This window comes from Pithys albifrons, chromosome 29 (genome assembly GCF_047495875.1).
Source record: "Pithys albifrons albifrons isolate INPA30051 chromosome 29, PitAlb_v1, whole genome shotgun sequence".
Lineage (NCBI taxonomy): Eukaryota > Metazoa > Chordata > Aves > Passeriformes > Thamnophilidae > Pithys > Pithys albifrons.
Window position 1 is genome coordinate 591,459 of NC_092486.1, and position 27,873 is coordinate 619,331.

General features: G+C 57.2%; 1 protein-coding gene across 1 annotated transcript; it reads right to left on the minus strand.

Annotated features, from left to right (window-relative positions):
* Window positions 1-2,500: 2,500 nt before the first annotated feature.
* TACR1 (tachykinin receptor 1) lies at window positions 2,501-27,749 on the minus strand. Its single transcript, XM_071579012.1, has 5 exons — window positions 27,139-27,749; window positions 10,712-10,906; window positions 4,717-4,867; window positions 3,889-4,085; window positions 2,501-3,090 (listed from the first exon to the last, which is right to left on the minus strand). The coding sequence occupies exons 1-5, from the start codon at window positions 27,537-27,539 to the stop codon at window positions 2,799-2,801; spliced, it is 1,236 nt and encodes a 411-aa protein (XP_071435113.1). The 5' UTR covers window positions 27,540-27,749; the 3' UTR covers window positions 2,501-2,798.
* Window positions 27,750-27,873: the final 124 nt, after the last annotated feature.

Below are 27,873 nucleotides of genomic sequence, written 5' to 3' on the forward strand. Positions count from 1 at the left end.
GGGAGTGTCCCAGGCCAGGCTGGAGCCCCCTGGGACAGTGGGAGGTGTCCCTGCCCAGGGCAGGGCTGGCACTGGGTGGCCTTTGAGGTCCTTCCAACCCAACCCATTCCATGTTTGTCCGTGTGGACATGGACCAAACATCCCCCCTTGGACTGTCCATGATCCTCAGATCTTTGTCCCTGTTCCTGCTGAACAACTTGGCCCTTGGAGGGGACAGTGCAGGGCCTGGTTTGGGGTTGTTGTACCCACTTACCCTCCACCTTCTGGTTTCCCTCCATGATCTCAGCTGTGGGTCATTCCCTGCCACATTCCCATCATCCAGCCCAGGCTCCTCTGGCATCATCACTGCTATTTCCAACAGGTGGGAATTGTTCCCACTTTATTTCAGGAGGCACAAGATCCCAGGAGGGATTTCAGGCTCGGAACTGTCTGATTGGATTGAACATCCCCCTGGCTCCTGCCATGTCTCTTTGCCTGTGGGAGGACACTTGTCATCCCTCTGCTCATCTCAGGATCAGCCCAAAGATCCTCCAGGGGTGGAAAACACAGAGGCCAAAAGGGCAGAGTGTGGTTATAAATATCTGAATATCCACAGAGATTTATGTTTCCCTTTTCCACCCCAAATTCTGACTCCTGGAGGCTCAAAACCTGAGCCAGACTCTCCCGGGGGAGGTTGAGGGATCTCCACCTGCTTCATTCCCATCTCTGGGCCATATTTGGTTCCATTTCTGTGGGAATCTGGGCTGGAAATAAAGCAGGATTTGGCTCTGGGTTGTAGCACCTTCTGGTGGGTCAGTGTGGGGAGGGTGGGAAAGGTTTCCCACTGCAGCCCTGGAGTTAAACCCTTGGAATCCCTTCCATCACCACCTGGGACTGGGGGAGTTCCACACCCCCACCCCCTGCCATCCATCCCCCTCCTGCAGGGCACAGATTTCGGGAGGCAGAGACAAGGGAATGTGTCTTAAGGCGACAAGGGGAGGAAATTTAAGGAGGAAAAGTGTTCCAGGGTGTGCCCTGAGCATGTGGGAGTCGGTGGGGGGGGGGGGAAGAGCTGCTCCTCTGGGGGCAAAAATGGTCATTCCTGATCATCCCAATCCCCTTCTGGTGCTCCTGGATCCATCAGTTTTCCCAGGTGTTTGATTTCTGCTGGAGCCATTGGGGGGTTTTTCCATGTCTGACCCTGGGGAGGTTTTTCCATGTCTGACTCTCCTGCAGCCACTCTGGGGCCTGCAGAGTTTAAAGCCCCCAAATCCTCCCTCCTTCACTGCCCCTCTCTGGGAGCTCAGCAGGGGCTGATGTTCCCCTGCCTGAAAACCAGCGAGCCCCTTCCTTGCCCTGTGAGTTCATCCCCATCCCTGCTGTGCTCAATCCTGACTTCCACCCCCAAAAACGAGGGATTGCACCATCCCCCAGGAGCAAAGTGCCCCCAAACTGCCCCCACAGCTGTGGGTTTGGCCCCAGCCATGTCTGTCCACACCTCATTTTATTCCCTTTTCCCCCTCTCTGTTCATCCCTTTGCTGATTAAAGGAGCCCCAGGGACGATTCTCCACCAGAGCAGCACTAAAATATTCCACATTTCCAGGCACACACCGTGGACTTCAGGTTTGCTGCCAAAGAAAACACAAATTCCCTGATTCAAATGAAATCCAGAAGGTGGAAGGGAATCATTTCAATCACCCCATGAGCAAAAAGAGGCTGCAAAATTCCTGCTCTCCCTCCAAACCTCATTTTGTTGGTGGAATCCACGGTGTGAAGGACATCACACGGTCTCTCCTTGTCCAGACCCCCTCAGCATTCCAGGATCTGTCCCAGGGGCATCACCTTGGGCTTCCAGGGAATCACAGTGAGTGTTCTTGGCACGGGTGGTGGATTGAGAGCAGCCAAAGCCTGGCTGGGGTCAGGAATCCTTTGGGATGAGCTGTGGAGGAGCAGCAGGAGACCATCCTGGTGGGTGCTGGAGAGGAGCCAAGACCATGTGGGAAATCCCGGATCTGATGGAAGCTCCAAGTGGCCGGTAATTCCCAAGGGATGTCCAGGCTCCTGGTGCTGAAACCAGCACATTCCTTGGATTTGGGCATGGAATATCCCAAGAAATGTCTAGGCTGAAACCAGCAGATTCCCTGGATTTTGGGGTTGAACATCCCCCAGAATTCCAGCTGGGAGTGAGGGGGAGGGTGAGATGGAGGGCGGGAGGGGGAAGGCGCAGCACGGGCTGGTTTTCCAGAGGGTGGGATGCACCGGGAGGTCCCTGCTGGGAGCAGCGAAGCTCCTGCCGAGTTGGAGTTCCAGCCCTGGAGGAACCCTCGGCTCTGCCCCAGCCCTGCCCCTCCCACGCTCCTTGGAACGCTCGGAGCTCATCCCAAGCTTTTGCTTCCCGTGGAGCGAGCGGGACAGAGGGAACAGCACGGGGAGTCCCAGCACAGCCCAGTCCCGGGCAGGGATCGCCCTGGAGCGCCCCGGAGTGGGCAGGGGCACTGCCACCTGGGCAGGGGCCGGGCAGGGATTGGCCCTGGAGTGTCCCGGAGCGGGCAGGGATTGGCCCCGGAGTGTCCCGGAGCGGGCAGGGGCAGTGCCACCTGGGCAGGGGCCGGGCAGGGGCCGGGCAGGGATCGGCCCCGGAGTGTCCCGGAGCGGGCAGGGATCGGCCCTGGAGTGTCCCAGAGCGGGCAGGGGCAGTGCCACCTGGGCAGGGGCCGGGCAGGGATCGGCCCCGGAGTGTCCCGAAGCGGGCAGGGATCGGCCCTGGAGTGTCCCGGAGCGGGCAGGGGCAGTGCCACCTGGGCAGGGCCCGGGGGGCTCAGGTGAGGGTGTTGGAGTAGAAGCTGAAACTTTCGGACACGGTTTTGGAGTCGCTGCGGGAGGAACCGTTGGAAGTCACATCCACTGAGGGTCGCTTGGCCTCGGGGGGCTCCTCCAGGTCCTCCTCGGGCCCCGGCGCCGCCGAGGACACGGTGGTGTCCACTCTGCTCACCCTGAACACGCTGCTCTGGGTCTGCAGGAACCGAGCCGAGCGCAGCTCCAGCCCCTCGTAATCGCCCGCTCGCACCAGGGGGCACCACCGGAACGCGTGCCTGAAGCCCACCCGGAACCTGCGGGGGGCATCGGGGTGAGGGGCTGGGGGGACGGGCAGTGCCACCGCAAAAACCTGCCCGTCTGTGCCCTCCTCCATCGCACCCCTCTGGGTGTGCCCTGCTACTGTCCCTGTGACCCCCGTGCCACCAGACAGACCCCTCTGGGTGTGCCCTGCTCCTGTCCCTGTGCCCCCTGACAGACCCCTCTGGGTGTCCCCTGCTCCTGTCCCTGTGCCACCAGACAGACCCCTCTGGGTGTCCCCTGCTCCTGTCCCTGTGCCACCAGACAGACCCCTCTGGGTGTGCCCTGCTCCTGTCCCTGTGCCACCAGACAGACCCCTCTGGCTGCCCTACTGCTCCTCCCTCTGTGTCCCGTGCCCTTTGGATGTGCCCCAGGCTCCTCTGGGTGTCCCCTGCTCCTGTCCCTGTGCCACCAGACAGCCTCCTCTTGATGCCCACCCTGCTCCTGTCCCTGTGACCCCTGTGCCACCAGACAGACCCCTTTGGATGTGCCCCAGACCCCTCTGAGTGTCCCCTGCTCCTGTGACCCCTGTGCCACCAAACACACCCCTCTGGATGTGCCCCAGACCCCTCTGGATGTGCCCCAGCTCCTGTGTCCCCTGTGCCATCAAACACACCCCTCTGGATGTGCCCCAGACCCCTCTGGATGTGCCCCAGCTCCTGTGCCCCCTGTGCCACCAAACACACCCCTCTGCATGTGCCCCAGACCCCTCTGGATGCCCCCCTGCTCCTGTCCCTGTGCCAATGCCCCCCTGCTCCTGTCCCTGTGCCCCCAGCCATGCCCTGGGTCCCCACCTGTCGTTGAGGCAGCAGTAGATGATGGGGTTGTACATGGTGGAGCTCATGGCCAGCCACATGATGGCCAGGTAGACCTGCTGGATGAACTTCTGCAGGTACCACTCGGGGTGGAAGTACTGCAGGGTGAAGTAGACGTGGTAGGGCAGCCAGCAGAGGGCAAAGGTGCACACCACGATGATCATCATCTTCACCACCTGCAGCAGGACGGGCCAGAAGAGCCACCCATGGGTCACCCACCCAGCCCTTCCTGCCCTGACACCCTCCCAGCCTGAGCACCTCAAGGACACACTTCTGGAGGACACTCTGGGCCATCCACAGCTGGGGTGGCCTCACCTCGAGGGTGGGGGGACTTTGGGGCTCCACAGGATAAAAGAGACATTAAAGCCATTGGGGAGAGTCCAAAGGGTGGGGAAGGGTCTGGAGGGGCCCCCTGAGGAGCAGCTGAGGGCACTTGGGGTGTTCAGCTGGAGAAGGTCAGATAGGTCAGACCTCCCTGGGGTCTGCAGCTCCTCCTGAGGGGCAGCTCCATCTCTGTGAGCAGGGACAGGCCCCTGGAATGGCAGGAGCTGTGCCAGGGCAGGGTTAGTGGGATCTCAGGGAAAGGTGGTGGTGGGCACTGCCCAGGGTTTGGGCACAGCCCCGAGGCTGCCAGAGCTCCAGGAGGGTCTGGATGATGCTCTGGGGCACAGGGTGGGATTTTGGGGTGTCTGTGCAGGTACAGGAGCTGGATGGAAGATCCCTGGGGGTCTCCCCCGAATCTCACCCTGTTCCCACCCCCGAGGAAGGATTTGGGGCCGGGCCGTTTGTCCTGCTGGGGGCTCTCACCTTCCTCTTGGCCGAGACCTGCTCGTGGTACCGCTCGGAGGAGTCTCCGGGGATGTTGCTGGCCCAGAGCGTGAGCCCCACGGCGGTGTAAGCGCAGCCGATCACCAGCAGCGGCAGCAGGTACAGCAGTGCCGTCATCAGGAAGTGGTACCTGCGGGGGCACCTCGGCACTGCCCCTACCCGGCTCTGCCCCTGCCCAGCCCTGCCCGGCTCTGCCCCTGCCCTGCCTTGCTCGGCACTGCCCCTGCCCTGTCCGGCACTGCCCTGCCCGGCTCTGCCCCTGCCCGGCTCTGCCCCTGCCCAGCTCTGCCCCTGCCCTGCCCGGCTCTGCCCCTGCTCTGCCCTGCCCGGCACTGCCCCTGTTCGGCTCTGCCCCTGCCCTGCCCGGCTCTGCCCCTGCCCGGCTCTGCCCTGCCCAGCCCTGCCCTGCCCGGCACTGCCCCTGCCCCGGCTCTGCCCCCGAACTGCCCCTGCCCCTGAACTGCCCCTGCCCAGCCCCGGCTCTGCCCCAGCCCCGGCTCTGCCCCTGCCCTTCCCGGCCCTGTCCTGCCCCTGCCCCGCCCCAGCCCTGCCCCAGCCCTGCCCCTGCCCAGCTGGGGGACTGGCATGGGGGACTGGGCACAGATCCTGCACAGCTCGGGCTGGGAAAGGCTCCTGCTTTATCCCAGCCTGGGAAGGGTTCCCTGCTTTATCCCAGCCTGGGAAGCGTTCCCTGCTTTGTTCCAGCCTGGGAAGGGTTCCCTGCTTTCTCCCCAGTCCTCTCCAAGCCTCTGCTGCCAACCCTTGGCACCCCCTGGGGTGGGGTGGGGTGGGGTAGGATGGGATGGGATGGGATGGGATGGAGTGGGATAGGATGGGGTGGGATGGGGTGTGGTGGGATGGGGTGTGGTGGGGTGGGATGGGATGGGGTGTGGTGGGGTGGGATGGGATGGGATGGGATGGGATGGGGTGGGGTGGGGTAGGATGGGGTGGAGTGGGATGTGGTGGGATGGGATGGGGTAGGATAGGATGGGATGGGGTGGGGTGGGATAGGATAGGATGTGGTGGTGTGGGATGGGATGAGGTGGGATGGGGTGGGATGGGGTGGGTGGGATAGGATAGGATGTGGTGGTGTGGGATGGGATGAGGTGGAATGGGGTGGGATGGGATGGGGTGGAGTGGAGTGGGATGGGATGTGTTCTCTTCCCAAGGGAAGGCTGTTGCAGCCGAGGTGAATTTTTCCCTCTCACTCCTCCCTTTACACCCCAAATTATCCTAGAGATGGATGTGGCTTCTTCTCCCACCTTTCAGCTGGAAATGCTGCAGCAAAGGTGTGTTTGGGGCATATGGAGGGCGGGAATGCTGAGCTGGGGGGCGGGAATGCTGAGCTGGGGGGCGGGAATGCTGAGCTGGGGGGTGGGAATGCTGAGCTGGGGGGTGGGAGTGCTGAGCTGGAGGGTGGGAATGCTGAGCTGGGGGGCGGGAATGCTGAGCTGGAGGGTGGGAATGCTGAGCTGGGGGGCGGGAATGCTGAGCTGGAGGGCGGGAATGTTGAGCTGGGGGGCGGATCCCTCAGGATGGGATCCAGCTCCCCAGTCCTGGCTCAGCCTGGCACAGGTGGCACAACCCCCAGTGCCCCAGAGGAGCCAGGCCCTTGGCCTGGAGGTTTATTTAAGCTTTCCAGGGAATTCAGTAGCTGGGCCAGTTCTCCAGGCTCATGGAAAGGGCAGATCCTTGAGAGTGTTTACAGCGTGGATAAATAATTCCAAACCCCAACGAGAGGCTCGGGATTAAACTCGGCACAGGCTGGGGCTGTTTGGTTGGGGGTCTGTGGGAATTCACTGGGAATTCAGGGGGTCAGTGGGAATTCAGAGGGTTCAGTGGGAGTTCAGGAGGTCAATGGGAATTCAGGGGGGTCAGTGGGAATTCAGGGGGAGTTCAGTGGGAATTCAGGGGGTCAGTGGGAATTCCGTGAGTATTCAAGGGGTCAGTGGGAGTTCAGGGGGGTCAGTGGGAATTCAGGGGGTCAGTGGGAGTTCAGTGGGAATTCAGGGGGTCAGTGGGAGTTCAGGGGGTCAGTGGGAGTTCAGTGGGAATTTAGAGGGATCAGTGGGAATCCAGGAGGGTCAGTGGGAATTCAGGGGGTCAGTGGGAGTTCAGTGGGAATTCAGGGGGTCAGTGGGAATTCAGGGGGTCAGTGGGAGTTCAAGGGGAGTTCAGGGGGTCAGTGGGAATTCAGGGGGTCAGTGGGAATTCAGTGGGAGTTCAGGGGGGTCAGTGGGAGTTCAGTGGGAATTTAGAGGGATCAGTGGGAGTCCAGGAGGGTCAGTGAGGGTTTCTGTTAAATAAAGGGGGTTTAAAAGGAATAAACCAGTGCTGGTTTTCCCAGCCAGGGTGGGACCCCCCCAACCCCCCTTGGACTGTGCAGGTCCCTCCCTGCCCCCAGAGGCTGCACAAACCTCTGCCCTGTGGGCAGGTGAGTTCTGGTGGGACAGAAAAAGGGCTGCTCAGCCAGAAACATCCCAAATGCTGCCAGGTGAGAGGGAGTTTCATTCCCAAGGCTTGAGGGTCTTCCCATGGATTTCTGGGGATAAATCTCTTTGGGTGCTGCATCTCTGGGAGGTCTCCCAGGCACTCTCAGCTTTTTCCCTCCCTCTATTTGATGGAATAACTTCCCCAAAGTTCAAATGAACGGATGAGGCTCCTGCCTGGTGCAATTCCCACGGGAATGGGCTTGGCCACACCATCTCCTGCTCGTTTGGTACCTGCAATCTCATTTGGACCCCTCCCCCCCGGCCCTAATCGCATTTGGGATGGATTTTGTGGGGCTGTTTTCCATTTTGCCAATTAAAGAGGCGTCTCGGAGGCTCCTGACGAGGTTCCCATGTAAGGCAGGAGCTGGAACGAGCTGCCAACAGCTCCAAGTGCTGCAGAAACGCCTCACAGGGGCTGGAGACAACGTAAGCAAGACAGATCCCGATTTCCAGAGCCGATTTCCTGGGAATAGTCAGGGAAGCCAAAGGGCTTTTCCTGGGCACGGAAAAGCAGCCTCTGAGTGGAACCCTCTGGAATGTTCTGCCCGCAAGAATGGCAGGGTCAGAGCACTCGGAGAAAGCTGGGGCTGCATTTGAAGGGATTCAGGAGGTTGTGGGGGATGGAGAAGCCTGGAGGGGCTTTGGGATGGCAGGGGATGGAGCTGCCCCTCCCTCTGCCCCCAACCCGCGGCTGGGGCCAAATAAAGGGGTCCCTGGGGGTTCTTCTCTCCCAGAGAAACCAGAGCTGCGGGGGCTCTTCCCTTCCCTGAACGAGGAGAAGTGGCAGCTGATGCGATTGGAAGAGATGAGCCATCCATTTGGGAACAAAGGAGGGAGAGGGATCGATGCAGCATCGACATCTCGGCTCTGCCGCAGACGCTCCTGGGGCCGAGGGATTTTCCTCCCCCACTGGGATATTTTCCCAGAGAAAAATCCCAGTCCCTGCTCTGACAGCCTCTGCCCTGCGGGGCTGTCCCGCCCAGGCTCCCTCCATCCCGAGCCCCCTCCCTGGAGCGGGACAAGCTCCTGTTTCCCCCCGGGAGCGGCAGAAATGCCGGGATTTGTCATCGCGGCGCCGCCGACAAAGCAGCTGCCGCCGGTGCCTTCCCGAAATAACCTCGGCAAGGCCACGGAGCAGAGAAAGGAGATTCCCAGCGCTCCCAGCACCTGCCCCGCCGTTATTCTGGGCCAGGAAAATCCCAGCCCGAGCCCCGCGGGGCTTTGCACGAGCGACTCCGACGCTGCCGGAGCTGCGAGTTCCTCCCAAGCCCCAAATTCCTGGGGTTTGGTTTTCCAAAGCTCCTGTTGAGCAGCTGCTTTCCCGGAGCCCAGAGGAGAGGGGGCTGCTCCTGCCTGGGGGCATTTTCTCCCTGGATTAACCCTCTGGAAAAGCAACAGCCCCGCGATGGAATGATCGGCCCCTGAGATTGTTTTTGGGGAGGGCTCAGCAGTTCCGTTCCCTGCCTGGTTTCTCATGGAATAATAAAGCTTGGAAAGCCCCTCTGGAGCTCAGCTGGGCTGTGCTTGTGCCACAAACGAGAATATAAACGAGGTGCCACCCTCTGCTCAGCCACAAGCTCAGCTTTGCCAGACTCAGCTTTGCCAGGCTCAGCTCTGCCCCCGAGTGTCAGCCCCGCGGCGGCTCCAGAGGGAATTCCCAGCCCTAATTCCCCTTCCCACAGCCCCTTCCTCCTCCTTTTCCCTCCACACACGGCATTGAACTCCCCATGGGTTTAACTCCCTGTGGGTTTTTCGAGCGCTGCTGGACCCTTTGGAAAGGGCAGGATTAATTAGGGAGCACCTTAATGAGGAGGAAGGATTCCTGCTGAGGCCACACAGCCCCTTTTCATGGCTCGTTGATGTTGTCCAGTGAATTATGGAGTGTTTGGAGTCGGTAAATCCCAAACCAGGGTTGCTCCTGTTACTGCCTGGCCAGGAACCTCCAGGGAAAATCCTACTTATTCCCAGCAGGAATAACTCCCAGCCCGGGAAGCCTTTGGGCATCCAGAGCCAGAGCTGTGCCCATGTTTGGGAGATTCTCGGGGGGGATGGACATTCCAAGGGGCAGGGAAGGTGGGACAGTGTTTGGACCATGAAGAGAGAGCACTAAACAGAACTTAACAGGGCATTAACTCACCTGAACTGACATTAAATACACCTGAACTGGCATTAAACACACCTGAACTGGGCACTAAACACACCTGAACTGGGCATTAAACACACCTGAACTGGGCACTAAACACACCTGAACTGGGCATTAACTCACCTGAACTGACATTAAATACACCTGAACTGGCGTTAAACACACCTGAACTGGGCACTAAACACACCTGAACTGGGCAGTAAACACACCTGAACTGGGCAGTAAACACACCTGAACTGGGCACTAAACACACCTGAACTGGGCATTAAACACACCTGAACTGGGCAGTAAACACACTTGAACTGGGCATTAAACACACCTGAACTGGGCAGTAAAGACACCTGAACTGGGCATTAAACACACCTGAACTGGGCATTAAACACACCTGAACTGGGCAGTAAACACACCTGAACTGGGCACTAAACACACTTGAACTGGGCATTAAACACACCTGAACTGGCGTTAAACACACTTGAACTGGGCATTAAACACACCTGAACTGGGCACTAAACACACCTGAACGAAGCTTAATGTGCCCCAAGATGACACAGATGGAGATTTTTCTATCACACGGCTGTGGATTTCCCTTTCCCAAGGAATTCTGAACCATTCCCACCTTTCCCCCCTTTTCCCTTCTCCCCCTTTTTCCTTCTCCACCTTTTCCCTTCTCCCCCTTTTCCCTTCTCCCCCTTTTCCCTTGCCTTCCCTTCCCTTGCCTTCCCTTCCCTTGCCTTCCCTTCCCAAACCTTCCCTTCCCTTCCCAAACCTTCCCTTCCCAAACCTTCCCAAACCTTCCCTTCCCAAACCTTCCCTTCCCAAACCTTCCCTTCCCAAACCTTCCCTTCCCAAACCTTCCCTTCCCAAACCTTCCCTTCCCAAACCTTCCCAAACCTTCCCTTCCCAAACCTTCCCTTCCCAAACCTTCCCTTCCCTTCCCAAACCTTCGCTTCCCAAACCTTCCCAAACCTTCCCTTCCCAAACCTTCCCTTCCCAAACCTTCCCTTCCCTTCCCAAACCTTCCCTTCCCAAACCTTCCCTTCCCTTCCCAAACCTTCCCTTCCCAAACCTTCCCAAACCTTCCCTTCCCAAACCTTCCCTTCCCAAACCTTCCCTTCCCTTCCCAAACCTTCCCTTCCCAAACCTTCCCTTCCCAAACCTTCCCTTCCCTTCCCAAACCTTCCCTTCCCAAACCTTCCCTTCCCAAACCTTCCCTTCCCAAACCTTCCCTTCCCAAACCTCCTCCACCCTTCCCTTCCCAAACCTTCCCTCTCCTTTTTTCCTCCCTCCTTGTTGCCTTCCCTTCCTTTTCCCTCCCTCCCCATTCCCTGCTCCCACTCACGTTTTCCCGTACAGGTCCATTCCCGGCTCGGGCCACTCCACGAGGCACACGAGTCTCCCTGGCAGTGCCGCAGTCACGGAGTAGTATCCCTGTGGGAATGCCAGCAGGAATGCCAGGAGCCAGATGAGCCCGATGACCACCTTGGTGGCCGAGGCCGAGAGTCGCGGGCGCAGCGGGTGGATGATGGCCATGTACCTGCGGGAGCGGGAATCAGTGGGGAAACCGGGAAAGCACCGGGAAAACCTGGGAAACCACCTGGGAAACCACCTGGGAAAACACCTGGGAAACCACCTGGGAAACCACCTGGGAAAACCTGGGAAACCACCTGGGAAACCACCTGGGAAAACACTGAGAAAACCACCTCGGAAAACACTGAGAAAACCTGGAAAAGCACCTGGAAAACCTGGGAAACCACCTGGGAAACCACCTGGGAAAACACTGAGAAAAACTGGAAAAGCACCTGGAAAACCTGGGAAACCACCTGGAAAACCTGGGAAACCACCTGGGAAAACACTGAGAAAAACTGGAAAAGAAACTGGAAAACCACTTGAAAAATCATCTGGAAAACCTGGAAAAGCACCTGGAAAACCTGGGAAACCACCTGGAAAACCACCTGGGAAACCACCTGGGAAAACACTGAGAAAACCTGGAAAAGCACCTGGAAAACCACTTGAAAAATCACCTGGAAAACCTGGAAAAACACCTGGAAAACCACTGGGAAAACCTGGAAATCCACTTGGGAAAACACCAGGAAAACATGGAAAAACACCTGAAAAACCTGGAAAACCACCTGGGAAATTACGTGGAAAACCTGAAAAAGCACCTGGGAAATTACCTGGAAAACCTGGAAAAGCACCTGGAAAACCACTTGGGAAACCACCTGGGAAACCCCTGGGAGAACCTGGAAATCCACTTGGGAAAACACCAGGAAAACATGGAAAAACACCTGGAAAACCTGGGAAACCACCAGGAAAACCTGGAGAAGCACCTGAAAAACCTGGAAAACCACCTGGGAAACCTGGAAAAGCACCTGGGAAATTACCTGGAAAAGCACCTGGGAATTTACCTGGAAAACCACTTGGAAAACCACCTGGGAAACCATCTGGGAAAACACCTGGGAAATCACTGGGAGAACCTGGAAAAACACCTGGAAAAGCACTTGAAAAATCACTTGGAAAAGCACCTGGAAAAGCACTTGAAAAATCACTTGGAAAAGCACCTGGAAAAGCACCTGGGAAAGCACCTGGGAAAGCAGCTTTGGGGGCTGCTCTGGGGTCGTGCTCTGACACCCCGAGTGCCCCCTGGCAGCTCCTCGTGCCACAAAGCCCAACCAGCCCTGGATAATCCCAGTGTGGAGCATTCCCAGGGCTTTATCCTGGAGACTGGAATCCTGTTGGAGGCGATAATTGGCTTTTAGGAGCCAAACAGCTTCACCGAGCACCAAATCCAGCCAGGACCCCCTGCCTGGCAGGGCCCACCCCGCTCCTTCCCTCTCTGCACACAATTCCCAGAGCCAGGAATTCCAGGAGGAACACCAAGAGCTCTGGAGCAGGGGGGTGGGATGTCCCATCAGCCCCCCAGGACAACGACACCTCCCATGGAAACTGGCACATGGAATTTATCCCTCTTCAAATCCCGTTTTTCCAGAGCCAGGAACTCTGGGAGGGTGAAGTGAGAACGTGGCAGATTTTTATCCCTCTCCTGCTCCGTGCCAAGCTTTGGGAAGAGCAGGAATGTTGCATCAGCCCTCAGGTGTCTCTGCAGCCTCTGCTCCTCCTCCCTCCTCCTCCTTCTTCCTCCCCCTCCTCCCTCCTCCTTCTTCCTCCTCCTCCTTCCTCCTCCTCCTTCCTCCTCCCCCTTCCTTCTCCTTCTTCCTCCTCCTTCTTCCTCCTCCTCCTTCCTCCTCCTCCTTCCTCCTCCTCCTTCCTCCTCCTCCTTCCTCCTCCCCCTTCCTTCTCCTCCTTCCTCCTCCTTCTTCCTCCTCCTTCTTCCTCCTCCTCCTTCCTCCTCCTCCTCCTTCCTCCTCCTCCTTCCTCCTCCTCCTTCCTCCTCCCCCTTCCTTCTCCCCCTTCCTTCTCCTTCTTCATCCCCCTCCTCCCTCCTCCTCCTTCCTCCTCCTCCTTCCTCCTCCCCCTTCCTCCTCCCCCTTCCTCCTCCCCCTTCCTCCTCCTCCTTCCTCCTCCTTCTTCCTCCTCCTCCTTCCTCCTCCTCCTCCTTCCTCCTCCTCCTTCCTCCTCCTCCTTCCTCAGAATGAACGGATCTACCTTTCAATTTTTCCCTAAATATTCCCTGGGTTGCATTTTTGGGTGGCAAAGACCTTGGGATTGATATAAAATATTATAATTAAATTACACAAATTGGTGCTGCCTCAGCTCTTCCTCAGCCTCCAAATTTCCTGCCCCAATCCCAGTGAAAATCCACCTGATCCACAGGATAATTATCCCTCAAAAATCCCTTTCAGGCTGGAAACTGGATGGGAGAAGCCAAGGCAAAGGGTGCTGCTGCTGCCCCAATTCCCATCTCCCCTTGCTGGACTGGGATCAGCTTCCCACAAGGATTCACCACCCTCTTCCTCATCCCTCCAATCCCTGGGGTTGGCTCAGCCCCCACTGGTGGCTTTGGAGGGGTTTTATCCCAGGATTCAGAGCAGGACCCCCAAGCAGGTCCCACCTGAGTCCAGCTCAGCAAGGAAACAACCAAACCCAAGGAATTCCCACCCAAACTGGGTGTTTTCCATGGAAATCCCTGCTTGGAGAAACACCTGGAGAGGAGACCCTCCAGGAGGCAAAGCCAAGGCTTGGGTGCCACCAGCCAGGGAAGCTCCAAGAGCTCTGCCCTGAGTTTTTGGAGCCCTTTCCTCACCCTCTGCAGCTGGAGGAGCCCTGGTGGTCCATGGAACACCCAAATCATTCCTGGGGGGATGAACTCAACCCAAAAGCATCACCTGGAGACCTTCCCAACCACCACTGGAGGGTCTCCAACTCTGCCCTGTGGTGGGGAGGAGGTGGAGAAGCTCATCTGACCTCCCTGGGCAAGTTCAGGGGGTCAGGAGGGACCAAACTGGTGCTGTCTGGGGGGAAAATTCCCCTAAATCCTGTTTTCCAGCAGCAATTCCCAATCCATCAGTGCCAAGAGGTCTCTGCCACATTCCCTTAGGGCTGCTCTGGGTTTAATCCATCAGGATGAAAAATGGGAATCATAACAGTTCTCCAGACTGGGAGGGATCATGGAAAGGGTCTGGGCTGCTTGGAGGGGCTGGAATTACAGCCCATAAAAATCCTGGAGATGATGGAAATGGAACTTTACAATAACCATTTTTCCCCCTTTTTTCCCCTCTCCTTGACAGGAACATTTAAGGTCAAATCAAGGCAGGGAGAGGGAGGGACCAGTGAAGGTGTTTTGTGGCCACCACAACTCAGAGGAGTCTCCACCTGCTTATTTTGGGGTGGAAAAGCCTCAATTCAGGGAGAAAACCACCTTGTTTTGCTTCTCCCATCTCCACATCCAGCCCATTTCTGCCCATTTCATTCCTATCTTGGAATTTGGGGCGTTTGAGGAGCTTTTGGGCCAATCTTTTGTTGCCTCCAGCCCCAAAACTCCTCTTGGCTTTCCTGAAGTTCTGCTGAGTTTGGAGCCAACGCCTCTCCCGCGGTGCCTGAGGGGTGACAGCCCTGCTGGGAGTTGGGGGAAACACCTCAGCCCCTGGAAGGACATCCCAGAGCCATTGCCAGAGGAAAAACACATCCCAGTGGCTTCCCAAGGTGCTAAAATCATATTGGAATCACAGAATCATAGAATTGATTGGGCTGGAGGAGACCTCTGAGATCATCCAGCCCAACCCTTGATCCAACCCCACTGTGATCACCAGCCCAGGGCACGGAGTGCCCTGGGCTGGTGATCACAGTGGGGTTGGATCAAGACATGGTGGATTCTCCCAGTGAGGCTGGATCAAGACACGGCGGATTCTCCCAGTAGGGTTGGATCAAGACATGGTGGATTCTCCCAGTGAGGTTGGATCAAGACATGGTGGATTCTCCCAGTGGGGTTGGATCAAGACATGGTGGATTCTCCCAGTAGGGTTGGATTAATACATGGTGGATTCTCCCAGTAGGGTTGGATCAAGACGTGGTGGATTCTCCCAGTAGGGTTGGATCAAGACATGGTGGATTCTCCCAGTGGGGTTGGATTAAGACATGGTGGATTCTCCCAGTGGGGTTGGATCAAGACATGGTGGATTCTCCCAGTAGGGTTGGATTAAGACATGGTGGATTCTCCCAGTAGGGTTGGATCAAGACGTGGTGGATTCTCCCAGTGGGGTTGGATCAAGACATGGTGGATTCTCACAGTGGGGTTGGATTAATACATGGTGGATTCTCACTCAGTGCCACATCCAGTCTCACCTTAAACACCTCCAGGGATGGAGAATCCACCCCCTCTCTGGGCAGCCCATTCCAAGGCCTGACCACCCTCTCTGCAAAGAATTCCCTCCCATTATCCAACCCAAACCTGCCCTGGCACAGCTTAAGGCCGTGCCCTCTTGTGCCATTGCTGGTTGTGTGGGAGAAGAGCCCAACCCCCCCTGGGTCCAACCTCCTGTCAGGGAGTTCCAGACAGTGCTGAGGTGCCCCCTGAGCCTCCTCTTGTCCAGGCTGAACCCCCCCAGCTCCCTCAGCCTCTCCCCACAGGGCTGGGGCTCCAGGCCCTTCTCCAGCCTCGTTGCTCTTCTCTGGAATTGCTGCAGCCCCTCAATGTCCTTCCCAACCTGAGGGGCCCACACTGATGTGGTTACCAAAGGGTGGAGTGTTATGGGAATGACCTGGCCCTTCTTGGCCACACCCTGTGAGACCCTCAGGCACCTGCCCATCACCCCCCCAACTATTTCTGACTGTAATCACTCAGCCCACCTAAAGGAAAAGGGTATAAAAAGAGATTGGATATGAAAAAAACACAGGGAGAAAAACTTCCACCACCTCCAGGAGGGCAACCCACGAGCTGTCCTGTGTCCCCCCACCCCACAGGACACTGTAGGGGTGAGCAACCAATTCTTACTCTGTTTTCCTGTGCCTCACTGTCGCTGACCACGCCTAGAGGGGACTGCACACACCAATGTGATGTAAAGCAAATCCCAAGTTTATTTGAAAACACAGGTATATATGACCTCAAGTGACCCCGCCCCAGGTGCGGTGGTCTGACTCCAATTGGTTGAGGCTGGAAACATGTCCTTTTAAGGTGAAAACGAAACCTGTGATGTGGTCCTCCAGACCCACCTGAAACAGGGCTGCAACACCTCACTAATTGCAATTAGCTGTTACTGCCCAGGTGTGTGGGTGGGGAGTGGCTCTGCTCCCCCTGCAGCTTTGGCTCTGGGCTCCCCAGTGTGTTTAATGTGGGGCTGGGCTGCTGTTTCTGGTTAGTGATCCTCTCTTAGTTAAGCCTCTGTTGGGCTGTTGTGTTTCTGGTTAGTAAGTTTGTTGTGGGGGGTAAAGACTTCTGGAGTTGCCTGTAAAGTGTGTTTGGGGCCAGTTTCTTTTGTTGTTTTTTTTTTTTTGTCATCAATTAAATCCAATCCTGCAGCTGAAAGTCATCACGGACTGAGCAACCCCTACACTGTCAAACTTGTGTTAACAGAATTTATTTCAGGGGCTGATACAGGGAAAGTGATTTTTCCTGCTATTAACTCTGGTTCATAAACTGAATATCAAAGCCCTTTCCAGGCAGTTGCTGTCCTGGGTTGTCCCCTCAGGTGAGGCCCAGACAGGCTGATCTGGGTTGGGTAAAGCTTTGATGTTCTGGGACTCTGAGAGTTAATAAGTTCTCCCTGGCTGAAGTGTGACCCTCATAGGAGGGTCAACCCCCTTCCCAGCCTGTGCTGTGTCCCTGTGCTCTGATGTTCTGATGTGTCTGTTCTGACAGGCAGTGCTGGGTTCATAAATCCCAGAATCACAGAATGGATTGGATGGAAAAGGCCTCCAAGATCATCAAGTCCAACCCTTGATCCAACCCTACTGTGATCACCAGCCCAGGGCACGGAGTGCCCTGGGCTGGTGATCACAGTGGGGTTGGATCAAGACATGGTGGATTCTCCCAGTGGGGTTGGATCAAGACATGGTGGATTCTCACTCAGTGCCACATCCACAGAATCATAGAATGGATTGGGTTGGAAAAGCCCTCTGAGATCATCAAGTCCAACCCTTGGTCCAACTCCAGTCCCTTTACCAGATCATGGCACTCAGTGCCACGGCCAAGCTCAGGTTCAAACCCTCCAGGGATGGGGAATCCACCCCCTCTCTGGGCAGCCCATTCCAATCCCTGAGCACTCTCTCTGCAAAGAATTTCTTTCTGCTCTCCAACTTCAGTTTCCCCTGGCAGAGCTTGAGCCCATCGTGCCCCCTTGTCCTATTGCTGAGTGCCTGGGAGAAGAGACCAACCCCCACCTGGCCACAACTTCCCTTCAGGCAGTTCCAGACAGTGCTGAGGTCACCTCTGAGCCTCCTCTTCTCCAGGCTGAACACCCCCAGAAAAAGCTTTGATTGTTCTGATTTCCAGCCAATAACTTTATATTAATACAGGAGTGAGGTGAGAACTCTGCATTTCTGCCCCTCTCCCTTCCACGTGGCAGTGCCAGATTTTGGGATAACCCCCCAGAATCCCACCCAGCTCTGCCTCCCCCTCTCCCAGGTGAGGCAGCAGGAGCTGCTGCAGCCAAAGCTCCATCCATCACTCCTTGGCAGCGAAGCAAACACGTCAATCCTGATTTCCTTCCAGCAGAAAAACCTCCTCCCCGTCCATTCATCTTCTATTAATACCAACACGTTGGCATTGACATGGAAATGAGGATGGAGCTGCTGTGTCTCCAGGGGCTGGGGGGGTTGAAGCCCAGGCAGGGCTCTGAGGGGCACAAAGAACTTCACGGGATATTCTGAGCTGGGAAGGACCCACAGGGATCATGAGTCAGGGCAGAGGTGCTGGAGCTTCCCTGGCTGGTGGCACCCAAGCCTTGGCTTTGCCTCCTGGAGGTCTCATCTCCAGGTGTTTCTCCAAGCAGGGATTTCCATGGAAAACACCCAGTTTGGGTAGGAATTCCTTGGGTTTGGTTGTTTCCTTGCTGAGTTGGACTCAGGTGGGACCTGCTTGGGGGTCCTGCTCTGAATCCTGGGATAAAACCCCTCCAAAGCCACCAGTGGGGGCTGAGCCAACCCCAGGGATTGGAGGGATGAGGAAGAGGGTGGTGAATCCTTGTGGGAAGCTGATCCCAGTCCAGCAAGGGGAGATGGGAATTGGGGCAGCAGCAGCACCCTTTGCCTTGGCTTCTCCCATCCAGTTTCCAGCCCCAAAGGGATTTTGAGGGATAATTTTCCTGTGGATCAGGTCAAACCCACAGTGGTGGCATCACCTCCAGGCTCTGACCGGCTGGGTGGGTTTGGAGCTCTGGAAGTCACTGCCCTCCTTGCCCTGGAGGTTCCATTGGGAAGAGGCTCTCAAAAATGTGGATCATGAGTTTTGAACCTCCTGTTCCTCCTCTCTGGCCCTGGTCTGCCCCCCCTTCCCTTCCCAAGGTGCTGGATCCCACTGGAGATATTTCAGGGAATCATGGAATGTTCTGGGCTGGGGGGACCCACAAGGATCATTGAGTCCAACCCATCCTACACAGGACAGCCCCAAACCCCCACCCTGATGTCCCTGAACTGTCCAAACTGTGGCCAGGACCAAAACCTGTTCCAGTGCCCAAACACCCTCTTGGTTTTTCCCTTTCCCATCCCAGAGGGTGGTTTTCCATCCCTCTAAACTGGGTGTTACTGGGGATGGTTGTCCGTGGAGATGAGGAGGAGGAGCAGGTGAACACCTGTGACAGGTGACAAACCACCTGGAACCTTCAAGGCCCAAGTTGTCCCAGGGAATTGGGTCTTCTTGAGGATTTGGGGGCAGATTTCCTGCCTTAGGGAATGTTTTGTTCCCTGTGCAGGAAGTTCACAGGATAACCCTGGGAATGGGGTTGGTTGGTGCAGGAGAGTTTGGGCTGGGAGGGGTTGGTAGAATCATAGAGTGGTTTGGGCTGGAAGGGACTTGAAGGGTCATCCAGTTCCAGCAGATCCTCCAGTTCCAACAGATCCTCCAGTTCCAACAGATCCTCCAGTTTCAACAAATCCTCCAGTTTCAACAAATCCTCCAGTTCCAACAGATAAACCAGTTCCAACAGATAAACCAGTTCCAACAGATCAACTGGTTCCAACAGATCCTCCAGTTCGAACAGACCAACTGGTTCCAACAGAACATCCAGTTCCAAGAGATTAACCAGTTCCAACAGACCCTCCAGTTCCAACTAAATTCAGAGGAATTTGTTCCTTCAAACCAACCCTGGTGCTCCTGCTCTGCTCTCAGGTGGCAGCACCACATTCAGGTGCCAACCAGCATTCCCAGTTCCTCCCAGGATGCCCCAGTTCCCACCCAGCTGCCTTTTCTTGCTTCTCTTCAACATCCTAAACCCACCCTGGCATCAAACCACAGAACCAAGCACAGTGCCAGTGCCAGACACTGCTCCCTGCCATTGGCACTGCCACTTCCTGGCATTCCAGCCTTTCCTGGTGTTTTGGGGGGCATTGCCATTCCCAGTTATCACAGAATCACAGAATGGATTGGATGGAAAAGCCCTCCGAGATCATCGAGTCCAACCCTTGGTCCAACTCCAGTCCCTTTACCAGATCATGGCACTCAGTGCCACGGCCAAGCTCAGGTTCAAACCCTCCAGGGATGGGGAATCCACCCCCTCTCTGGGCAGCCCATTCCAATCCCTGAGCACTCTCTCTGCAAAGAATTTCCTTCTGCTCTCCAACTTCAATTTCCCCTGGCAGAGCTTGAGCCCATCGTGCCCCCTTGTCCTATTGCTGAGTGCCTGGGAGAAGAGACCAACCCCCACCTGGCCAGAACTTCCCTTCAGGCAGTTCCAGACAGTGCTGAGGTCACCTCTGAGCCTCCTCTTCCAGGATGCCCCAATTCCCACCCAGCTGCCTTTCCTTTCTCCTCTTTAACATCCCACACCCACCCTGGTCCCTGGTGTTGGCACCAGACCCCAGTGCCAGTGCCAGACGCCACTCCGGTTGCCGCTTCCCGGCATTCCAGCCCTTCCTGGGGTTTGGGGGCGTTGCCATGGCGACCTCGGAGCAGTTGGGGCTGATGCTGCTCCAGAATCGCTGGGAGGCCTCAATGATTAATTAGACACTGCATTGGAGGCCTTGTGCCCATCTGTCAGTGCCAGCTGAGCTCTGGAGTGTGCCTGGAGAGCTCCCACTGCACAGTCGTTTTCACCCTGATGGAGATGAGATTAATGTAATAGCCCAAATTTATGGAGCTCCTTCGTCCCAGAGCTTCCTTATCTGCTCATTAATAAGGACACGGCACTCAGGGCAGGAGGGACCAGGAGGTTTGTGCTGGGCTGGCGTAGGGGAGGAGTTCCCAGCCTGGGCAGAGGGTTTGGGAAGGGGCCAGTCCTGGGGGGCTGTGGCCAGGGCAGGGCAGATGCCCCACACTGACGTGGGTCAGTCCCTCCAGCAGATTCTGGGGCAGAGTCATGGAGTGTCCTGAGCTGGGAGGGACCCCCAAGGATCAGAGTCCAACCCTCAGCCCTGCACAGACACCCCAAAATGCCACCCTGTGTCCCAGAGCATCATCCAAACCCTCCTGGAGCTCTGGCAGCCTCGGGGCTGTGCCCAAGCCCTGGGCAGTGCCCACCACCCTCTGGGGGAAGGACCATTTCCTGAGATGCCACCTAACCCTGCCCTGGCACAGCTCCTGCCATTCCAGGGGCCTGTCCCTGCTCACAGAGATGGAGCTGCCCCTCAGGAGGAGCTGCAGACCCCAGGGAGGTCTGACCTATTGACCTTCTCCAGCTGAACACCCCAAGTGCCCTCAGCTGCTCCTCAGGGGGCCCCTCCAGACCCCTCCCCACCCTCGTGGCCTCCTTTGCACACTCCACAATGGCTCAATCTCTCCCTTCATTGTGTCCCCCCAACCTGCCCCAGCACTGCAGGTGGGGCTGCCCCAGCTCAGAGCAGGGCACGACAATCCCCTCCCTCTCCCAGCTGGCAATGCAGTTCCTGATGCCCCCCAGAAAAATCCACCCCTCTTCCCACAAGGATTGTGCCACGATGCCCAAACCAGGTCAGTGTGGCACAGCCTGGCCCTGTGGTGCCCCCAAACCCTGAGGGTGCAGCTGAGCCCGGCCCTGGCACTGGGGCCAAAGGCATCACAAGCAGCTGCTTCTTCCTGGTTCCTCCCAGTGCCAGGCACTGCCAGGCTGTGCCATCCCAGGTGATTCCCAGCACTCCTTCCAGCTGCAGGTCCATCACTGGCATCTCCCATGGGGGTAACTCAGCCCTTGGATGGCTCTGTGGTTAGTCCTTCAAATGGGGTGGGGTGGGATGGGGCACACTCGCTTTTAAAAGCCAAATGCAGGTGAAATGGGACCAAACCCCGGGAAGCTGCAACATCCAGGGGTGCCAGAGGGGGCAGGGGGGCAGAGCTCCCTCCTGCGTGGGGTGGGGTGGGGTGGGATGGGGTGCGGTGGGGTGGGATGGGATGGGATGGGATGGGATGGGGTGGGGTGGGACGGAGTGGGACGGAGTGGGATGGGATGGGATGGGATGGGGTGGGGTGGGATGGGATGGAGTGGGATGGGATGGGATGGGGTGGGGTGGGATGGGATGGGATGGGATGGGGTGGGATGGGATGGGATGGGATGGGGTGGGATGGAGTGGGATGGAGTGGGATGGAGTGGGATGGGATGGGATGGGATGGGATGGGATGGGATGGGATGGGATGGGATGGAGTGGGATGGAGTGGGATGGAGTGGGATGGGATGGGATGGGATGGGATGGGATGGGATGGGATGGGATGGGATGGGATGGGATGGGATGGGATGGGATGGGATGGGATGGGATGGGGTGGGATGGGATGGGATGGGATGGGATGGGGGTGGGATGGGGGTGGGATGGGATGGGATGGGATGGGGGTGGGATGGGGATGGGATGGGATGGGATGGGATGGGATGGGATGGGATGGGGTGGGATGGAGTGGGATGGAGTGGGATGGAGTGGGATGGGATGGGATGGAGTGGGATGGAGTGGGATGGGATGGGATGGGATGGGATGTGGGACCCAAAGCCCAACTCAGCCCCACTGGAAGACTCTGCAAATGTTGATCTCAGAGCCACCTGAGTGACCCCAACAACCAGGTGGTCCTGGCTGGAATGGCAAGACCCAAACCCCTGGAAACCTGGAGCTGGTGAGACCTGGAGCTCTCAGGGCCTCGGAGGAGGTTCCCACGGGGCCTTGGAGGGATTTAGGGTAAATTAAGGAATAAATAAGAAAGGTATCAAAGCAATGAAATAGCTCCCCAGGGGCTGTGGTGCCTCGTGCCAGTGCCCACCTCACCCATCCCTGGCAGTGCCCAAGGCCAGGCTGGAGCAATCTGGGATAGTGGGAGCTGTCCCTGCCCATGGCAGGGCTGGCATTGGGTGGGTTTGAGATCATTCCCATCCCAAACCATTCCAGGATTCCCTGTGGCTAAACCCAAAGTTTCCTGCAGCTCTGAGCCACCGAAGTGTGGCCAATTCCCTTCAGTTCCATATTTACCCCCAAAGGAATTCCAAGCCTCCTCTTCTTTCCATAGGGAAGGGAGGGGGAAATGCAATTTATTTTTGGCTGAACTCATGTCTGGTGGATTTTGGGGGGATTAATAATTCCAGTGAATTCCCACGGGATCAGGGGCACAAACCAGCCCTGAGGGGTGACTCCTTCCTAAGACATTCCCATCCCCATTCCCTGCTTCCCAACTCCAGCTGGGAAGTCCCTGCTTTTGGGGATCCAGCACCTCCCTGCACTCTTTGTGGCCTTCATGGGCTCTGATTTTTTAGGGAATGGTTTTTGCTGCTCCAAACCCTCCCTCCTCTCACTCCCCTTTGCTCCCAAGTCCCCCAAACTGCCCCCCAGCAGGGCAGAATTCCAGGGATCAAAGCTCTGCCAGCCCCACAGTCCTTTAAGTCAAGCTTAACCCCCCAAGCTGGTGCTAAATTAGGGCGTAAATGACTAATTAACTGCTGCAATTAACTCCAGAGGGTTCTTTCTGCACCAATCACCTCTCAGGGACTGGGGTGACTGAGCTGGAAAATTCCTGGTTTGTCCAGCCTGGGATTTAAATTCCAAGCACTCAGTGACTTTCCAGGCTGCTTTTCCTGCTGCAAAAGGGGCCTGGGGTGGGGGGATGATCCCAGCCCTGGGAATTCCCCTTGGGAATTCTGGGCTGGAGCTTTGCAGGTTGGGTGTTCCTGTGCAGCTCCTGCAGCAGTGATGGATCCAGCACAGCAACACAACAATAACCCACTGGGAGATTAAACAGGGAATAAATCTGTATATATATTAAAACCACAGTGTAAATATACTGGAGAACTGAGATCCCAGTGGGAATTCCCAGCCCTGCCTCCTGCTCTGGCAACTCTGGAGGTTGGAGCTCTTTTAATGAGCAGGTTCTTTGAGGAGCTGCAGGAGCTTATTCCCACTCTTTCCCATTTTTCCAGCTGCTTTCAGGCAGGAGATGCTTTGCAGGAAAAGGGGAATTGCTTTGTTTCCATATCCCAGTCCTGGTTCCCCCCCCCAGTCTCCCTTCCCAGTGGGATTTGCTCCCTCTGGGTGGTTCTGGCTTTGCTCTCCTCGAGTTCTGAGCTAAGAAATGATATTTTTCCCTGCTCCTGCATTCCTGGCTGTCCATCCCCATGGAATCTCCCCCCAGCTTGGAGTGCTGATGGTCAGAGGTGCCTCCAGACCCCGAGGAGGGAGGAGGGAGACCTGATTTTGTGGATTTTGTGGCTCAGAGTTGGGGTTTTATCCTGAGTGTGGCTGGAAATGAGCCTGAACTCCCCATGGGCACTGCTGGGCTGCTCTTTCCTGGAATATTGGGGAAAATGGACTGTCTGCCTTTTTTCCTAAGTGAACTCATTCCCAGGGAGAGCTGGAAGTGGCACAGGGATGTTCCATGTGCTCTGCACCCGAAAACAAAGATGTGGCAGGTTCTGGAGTGCCCCAGGGAGCTGTTTGTGCCCCACTCTGCAGGATGCAGAGAAGCAGCTTCAGGGCTTTTCCTGAGCAGCCTTTTTGCTGCCAGCCTTGACTCCTGCATTTCCTGCAATTGTTGCAGTTCACAGCAACTCCTTGTTTGTGTTTTTGTGCCCAGGCACAAACAGGTCCTGGGGAAGGGGGAGATGCTTTGGCTTCAAGGAAAGCCTTTTTTTTCTGGCACAAACCCACGGAGGGTCCTGCAAAAAAATCCACTGGAGAATTTGTTGCTCAGAGAAGCTGTGGCTGCCCCAGCCCTGGGAGTGCCCAAGGCCAGGCTGGAGCCCCCTGGGACAGTGGGAGGTGTCCCTGGGACAGTGGGAGGTGTCCCTGCCCAGGGCAGGGGTGGCACTGGGTGACCTTCAAGGTCCCTCCATCCCAGCCCATTCCAGGGCTCCTGCCCATCCCTGGAAGCTCCAGCTCCGTCCCACCAGCAGCTCTGGGGGTCTCAGCCCCTCCTCAGCTCCAGCCCAGAGGCAGCTGAAAGACTTGGGGTTCAACTGGCACTGGGATGGATTTCAACTGGCAGGGAGTGGGGTGAGGTGGGATATTGGGAAGGGATTGTTGGCTGGGAGGGTGGGGAGGGCTGGGCTGGGATTCCCAGAGAGACCTGAGAGCCCCTGGCAGGGCCTAAAGGGGCTCCAAGGACTGGAGAGGGACTGGGGACAAGGGATGGAGGGACAGGACACAGGGAATGGCTTCCCACTGCCAGAGGGCAGGGATAGATGGGATATTGGGAAGGAATTCCTCTCTGTGAGGGTGGGGAGGGCTGGGCTGGAATTCCCAGAGAAGCTGTGGCTGCTCCAGCCCTGGGAGTGTCCAAGGCCAGGCTGGAGCCCCCTGGGACAGTGGGAGGTGTCCCTGCCCAGGGCAGGGCTGGCACTGGATGGGCTTCAAGGTCCCTCCATCCCAACCCATTCCTGGACTCTGGAATTCTGTGAATCAAACCCTTCTCCCTTTGCTCTCAGCAGCTCCATCGAGGCTGTGCCGAGTTTTTCCAAGGCAGTTTCGCCTCCTTTGGCAAAGCCACTCTGGAAATTGCTGCAGGGAGCAGAAAGGAGGATGATTTAGGGGAACAATCTGCAGCTGATGCCTCTCTGAGCCCTCACACTCCACATCAGTCTCTCTGCCAGAAACTCTTTGGGAATCACAGCACATTCCATTCTGCTTCCCCAATTTCTGATGGAAATCAGGGCCACACTTGGATTGCAGACACATCCCTGAGCCCACCTGGCTCCCAGGGCAGGTTCTTCCCTTGCTTGTTCCCAGCTTTTTGCTGCTTGCCAGCAGCAATTCTGCCCTTTTATCTTCCTGGAACAAGTTCCTGCTTTTCATGTGTTTGAGCAACTGTTGTCAGGTCTCAGACACAGGAAAAACAGGAGTGTTCCAGGGCTTGGAGGTGTTTTGCAGGAGCAGAGGTTGGGTTTGCTGCCTTTTCCTTCCCACTTTCCCACCTCTCTGGAAATCTGGGACCAGGAGAAGCAGCAGGTTGCTCTGGGCACAACTTCCTTTGGGTCCTCCTTGTTGGGGTCTGGGTTTGCATCCCAGCCACGGGGACACCAAACCTCTGTTCAGGCTTTGCAATGCCAGAAGAAAGGGGGGAATGCCAATTCCCAAACCCCAAAACCAGCCCCAGGCTCCCAGAGCTGCCTTTGCTCCCTGTTTTACTTCCCCTTCCCCGTGGCAGATTTGCCTCCCTGGTTAGTCCGGGCTGTGGATAAAAGGCTAAAAATTAAACCACTAAAATAAACCATCATTTATCTGAGCCTGAAAGAGGCTTTTCCAGCTGATCCCAAACATCCTCAGCTGCTCCTCAAGCAGAGCCAACATGGGACCGAGCCCTGCTGGGATTATTCCCTTTTTTATTGATTAGGCTCTGATTCCCCTCCCACCTCCTGCAGCAGAGCTTGGCCACGTCCAGTTTATTTTAGGGAGAGGCTTTTGTAACCACTCCAGAGCCAAACAAAGCCCGTTTGGAAGGACGGCAGAGCATCTTCCCCACCCTTCTTCCCGGGAAGGGAAGCTTCCCAGAGCCAGGAATTCCAGGAGGAACACCCAGAGCTCTGGAGCTTCCCGGGAGCTGTGGCAGCACCAGCGACCTCGGAGGGAACAAATATCGGGGCCGGTTCGTGCCGCCCCGAGGCGTCGGCTCCAAACCCTCCCCCCGCCTGGATCCGCAGCCCAAACGCCTTTTATTCCCGGGAAGGGGGCCCGGAGCTCCGGGAATGTGCAGCATCCGCAGCCCAAACGCCTTTTATTCCCGGGAAGGGGGCCCGGAGCTCCGGGAATGTGCAGCATCCACAGCCCAAACGCCTTTTATTCCCGAGAAGGGGGCCCGGAGCTCCGGGAATGTGCAGCATCCACAGCCCAAACGCCTTTTATTCCCGGGAAGGGGGCCCGGAGCTCCGGGAATGGGCAGCATCGCCCCGAGCTGGAGCGCGGATGCTCGAGAGGGAATTGAGGAGCCGCTCGGGAGAGTCGATTTGTCGCCAGCGCTGCCGCCAAATGCCATCGAATAAAGAATTCTTGGAGAGGGAGAGGGAGGCGAGTGGGGATGGGGCAGGGCTGTCCCATTCCAGGTGCCATTCCTGTGCCCCATTCCCGTGCCCCTCCAGGTGGCAGAGGAGTGTCCCCGGTGCCACCGCACCCCGCGGAACTTGTGGTGGCGGCACAACGCGGGCTCTGCCCGCACATCCGGACCCTCGGGCGGGGAAAACCAACCGGGATGCCGCAAATCCCGGCGGAGAAACCCCTGGCACTGCCTGGCACCCGCCTGGCACCCTGATCCCCCTACGGACACCAAGGGGGTTTGTCTGCAAAACAGCCCCTTCCCCAAGTCAGGAGGCGATTCCTGAGCCCTCCCCAAGTCAGGAGGCGATTCCTGAGCCTGAATTCCCCCTGGATGGTGCCCGACCCGCCCCGACAGCCGCGAAGCTGCAGCGCCACGAGGCTCCCCCGCCGGGCATGGATTTCCTGCTGTGCCATTTTGTACCAAACACCGAGTTTGCTCCTCGCCGAGGGGACCAGGAGGGGGCACAGACGGCCCTGCAGAGGAGCTGGGAGGGCACAGGACGCTACAAATGCCCACCCAAGCCCTGCCACCAACACCTAAGGGGGTCACAAAGCTCCTTCTGCAGAGCTGACAAAGGGTCCCCAAAGACACCCCCAACCCGGGCGGGGAGAGGAGGATTTTTACTAATTATTTAACTAATTATTCTTAGTGCTCTTTTACCAAACAATGATAATTGCAGCGCTGTGCTGTGCCAGGAGAGCACGGAGAGCAGAGCACAGCCCCACCCTGGGCCCGGGGACCTCAGCACCCACCTGTCCAGGGCAATGGCCGTCATGGAGTAGATGCTGGCGAAGACGGCGGCGATGGGGAAGAAGTTGTGGAAGCGGCAGTAGAAGAGCCCATAGTACCACTCGTTGTGGATGGCGTAGGTGAAGTTCACCACCGTGTTGAAGGCGGCCATGGAGGCCTCAGCAAAGGCCAAGTTCACCAGGAAGTAGTTGGTGACCGTCCGCATGCGCTTGTGGGCCACGATGATCCACATCACCACCACGTTGCCCACCACGGCCACCACCACCACCAGGGCATAGGCCACGGCCCACAGGGCCACCTGCCACGGGGGCTGCACGAACTGGTTGGACAGGGACTCGTTGAGGGAGGTGTTGAAGAGCCACTGGTGCTCCAGCTCCTTTTCCATGGGCAGGGCGTTGTCCATCCTGCAGCTCCCTCCTGGTTTGGGGGCACAGATGTTTGGGGGGGCAGGTCCCTCCTGGTTCGGGGCACAGCAGGATCAGGGCACAAGTTTGGGGCCCACAGCTAATTTGGGGTGCAGGTCTCTCCTGGCGCAGGCACAGCTGGACTGGGATGCACAGCTGGTTCGGGGTGTGGGTCCCTCACAGCTGGACTGGGGTGCACAGCTGGACTGGGGTGCACAGCTGGATTTTGGTGCTGGTCCCTCACAGCTCGTTCTGGGTGCACAGCTGGACTGGGTGCACAGCTGGACTGGGTGCACAGCTGGACTGGGTGCACAGCTGGTTCTGGGTGCACAG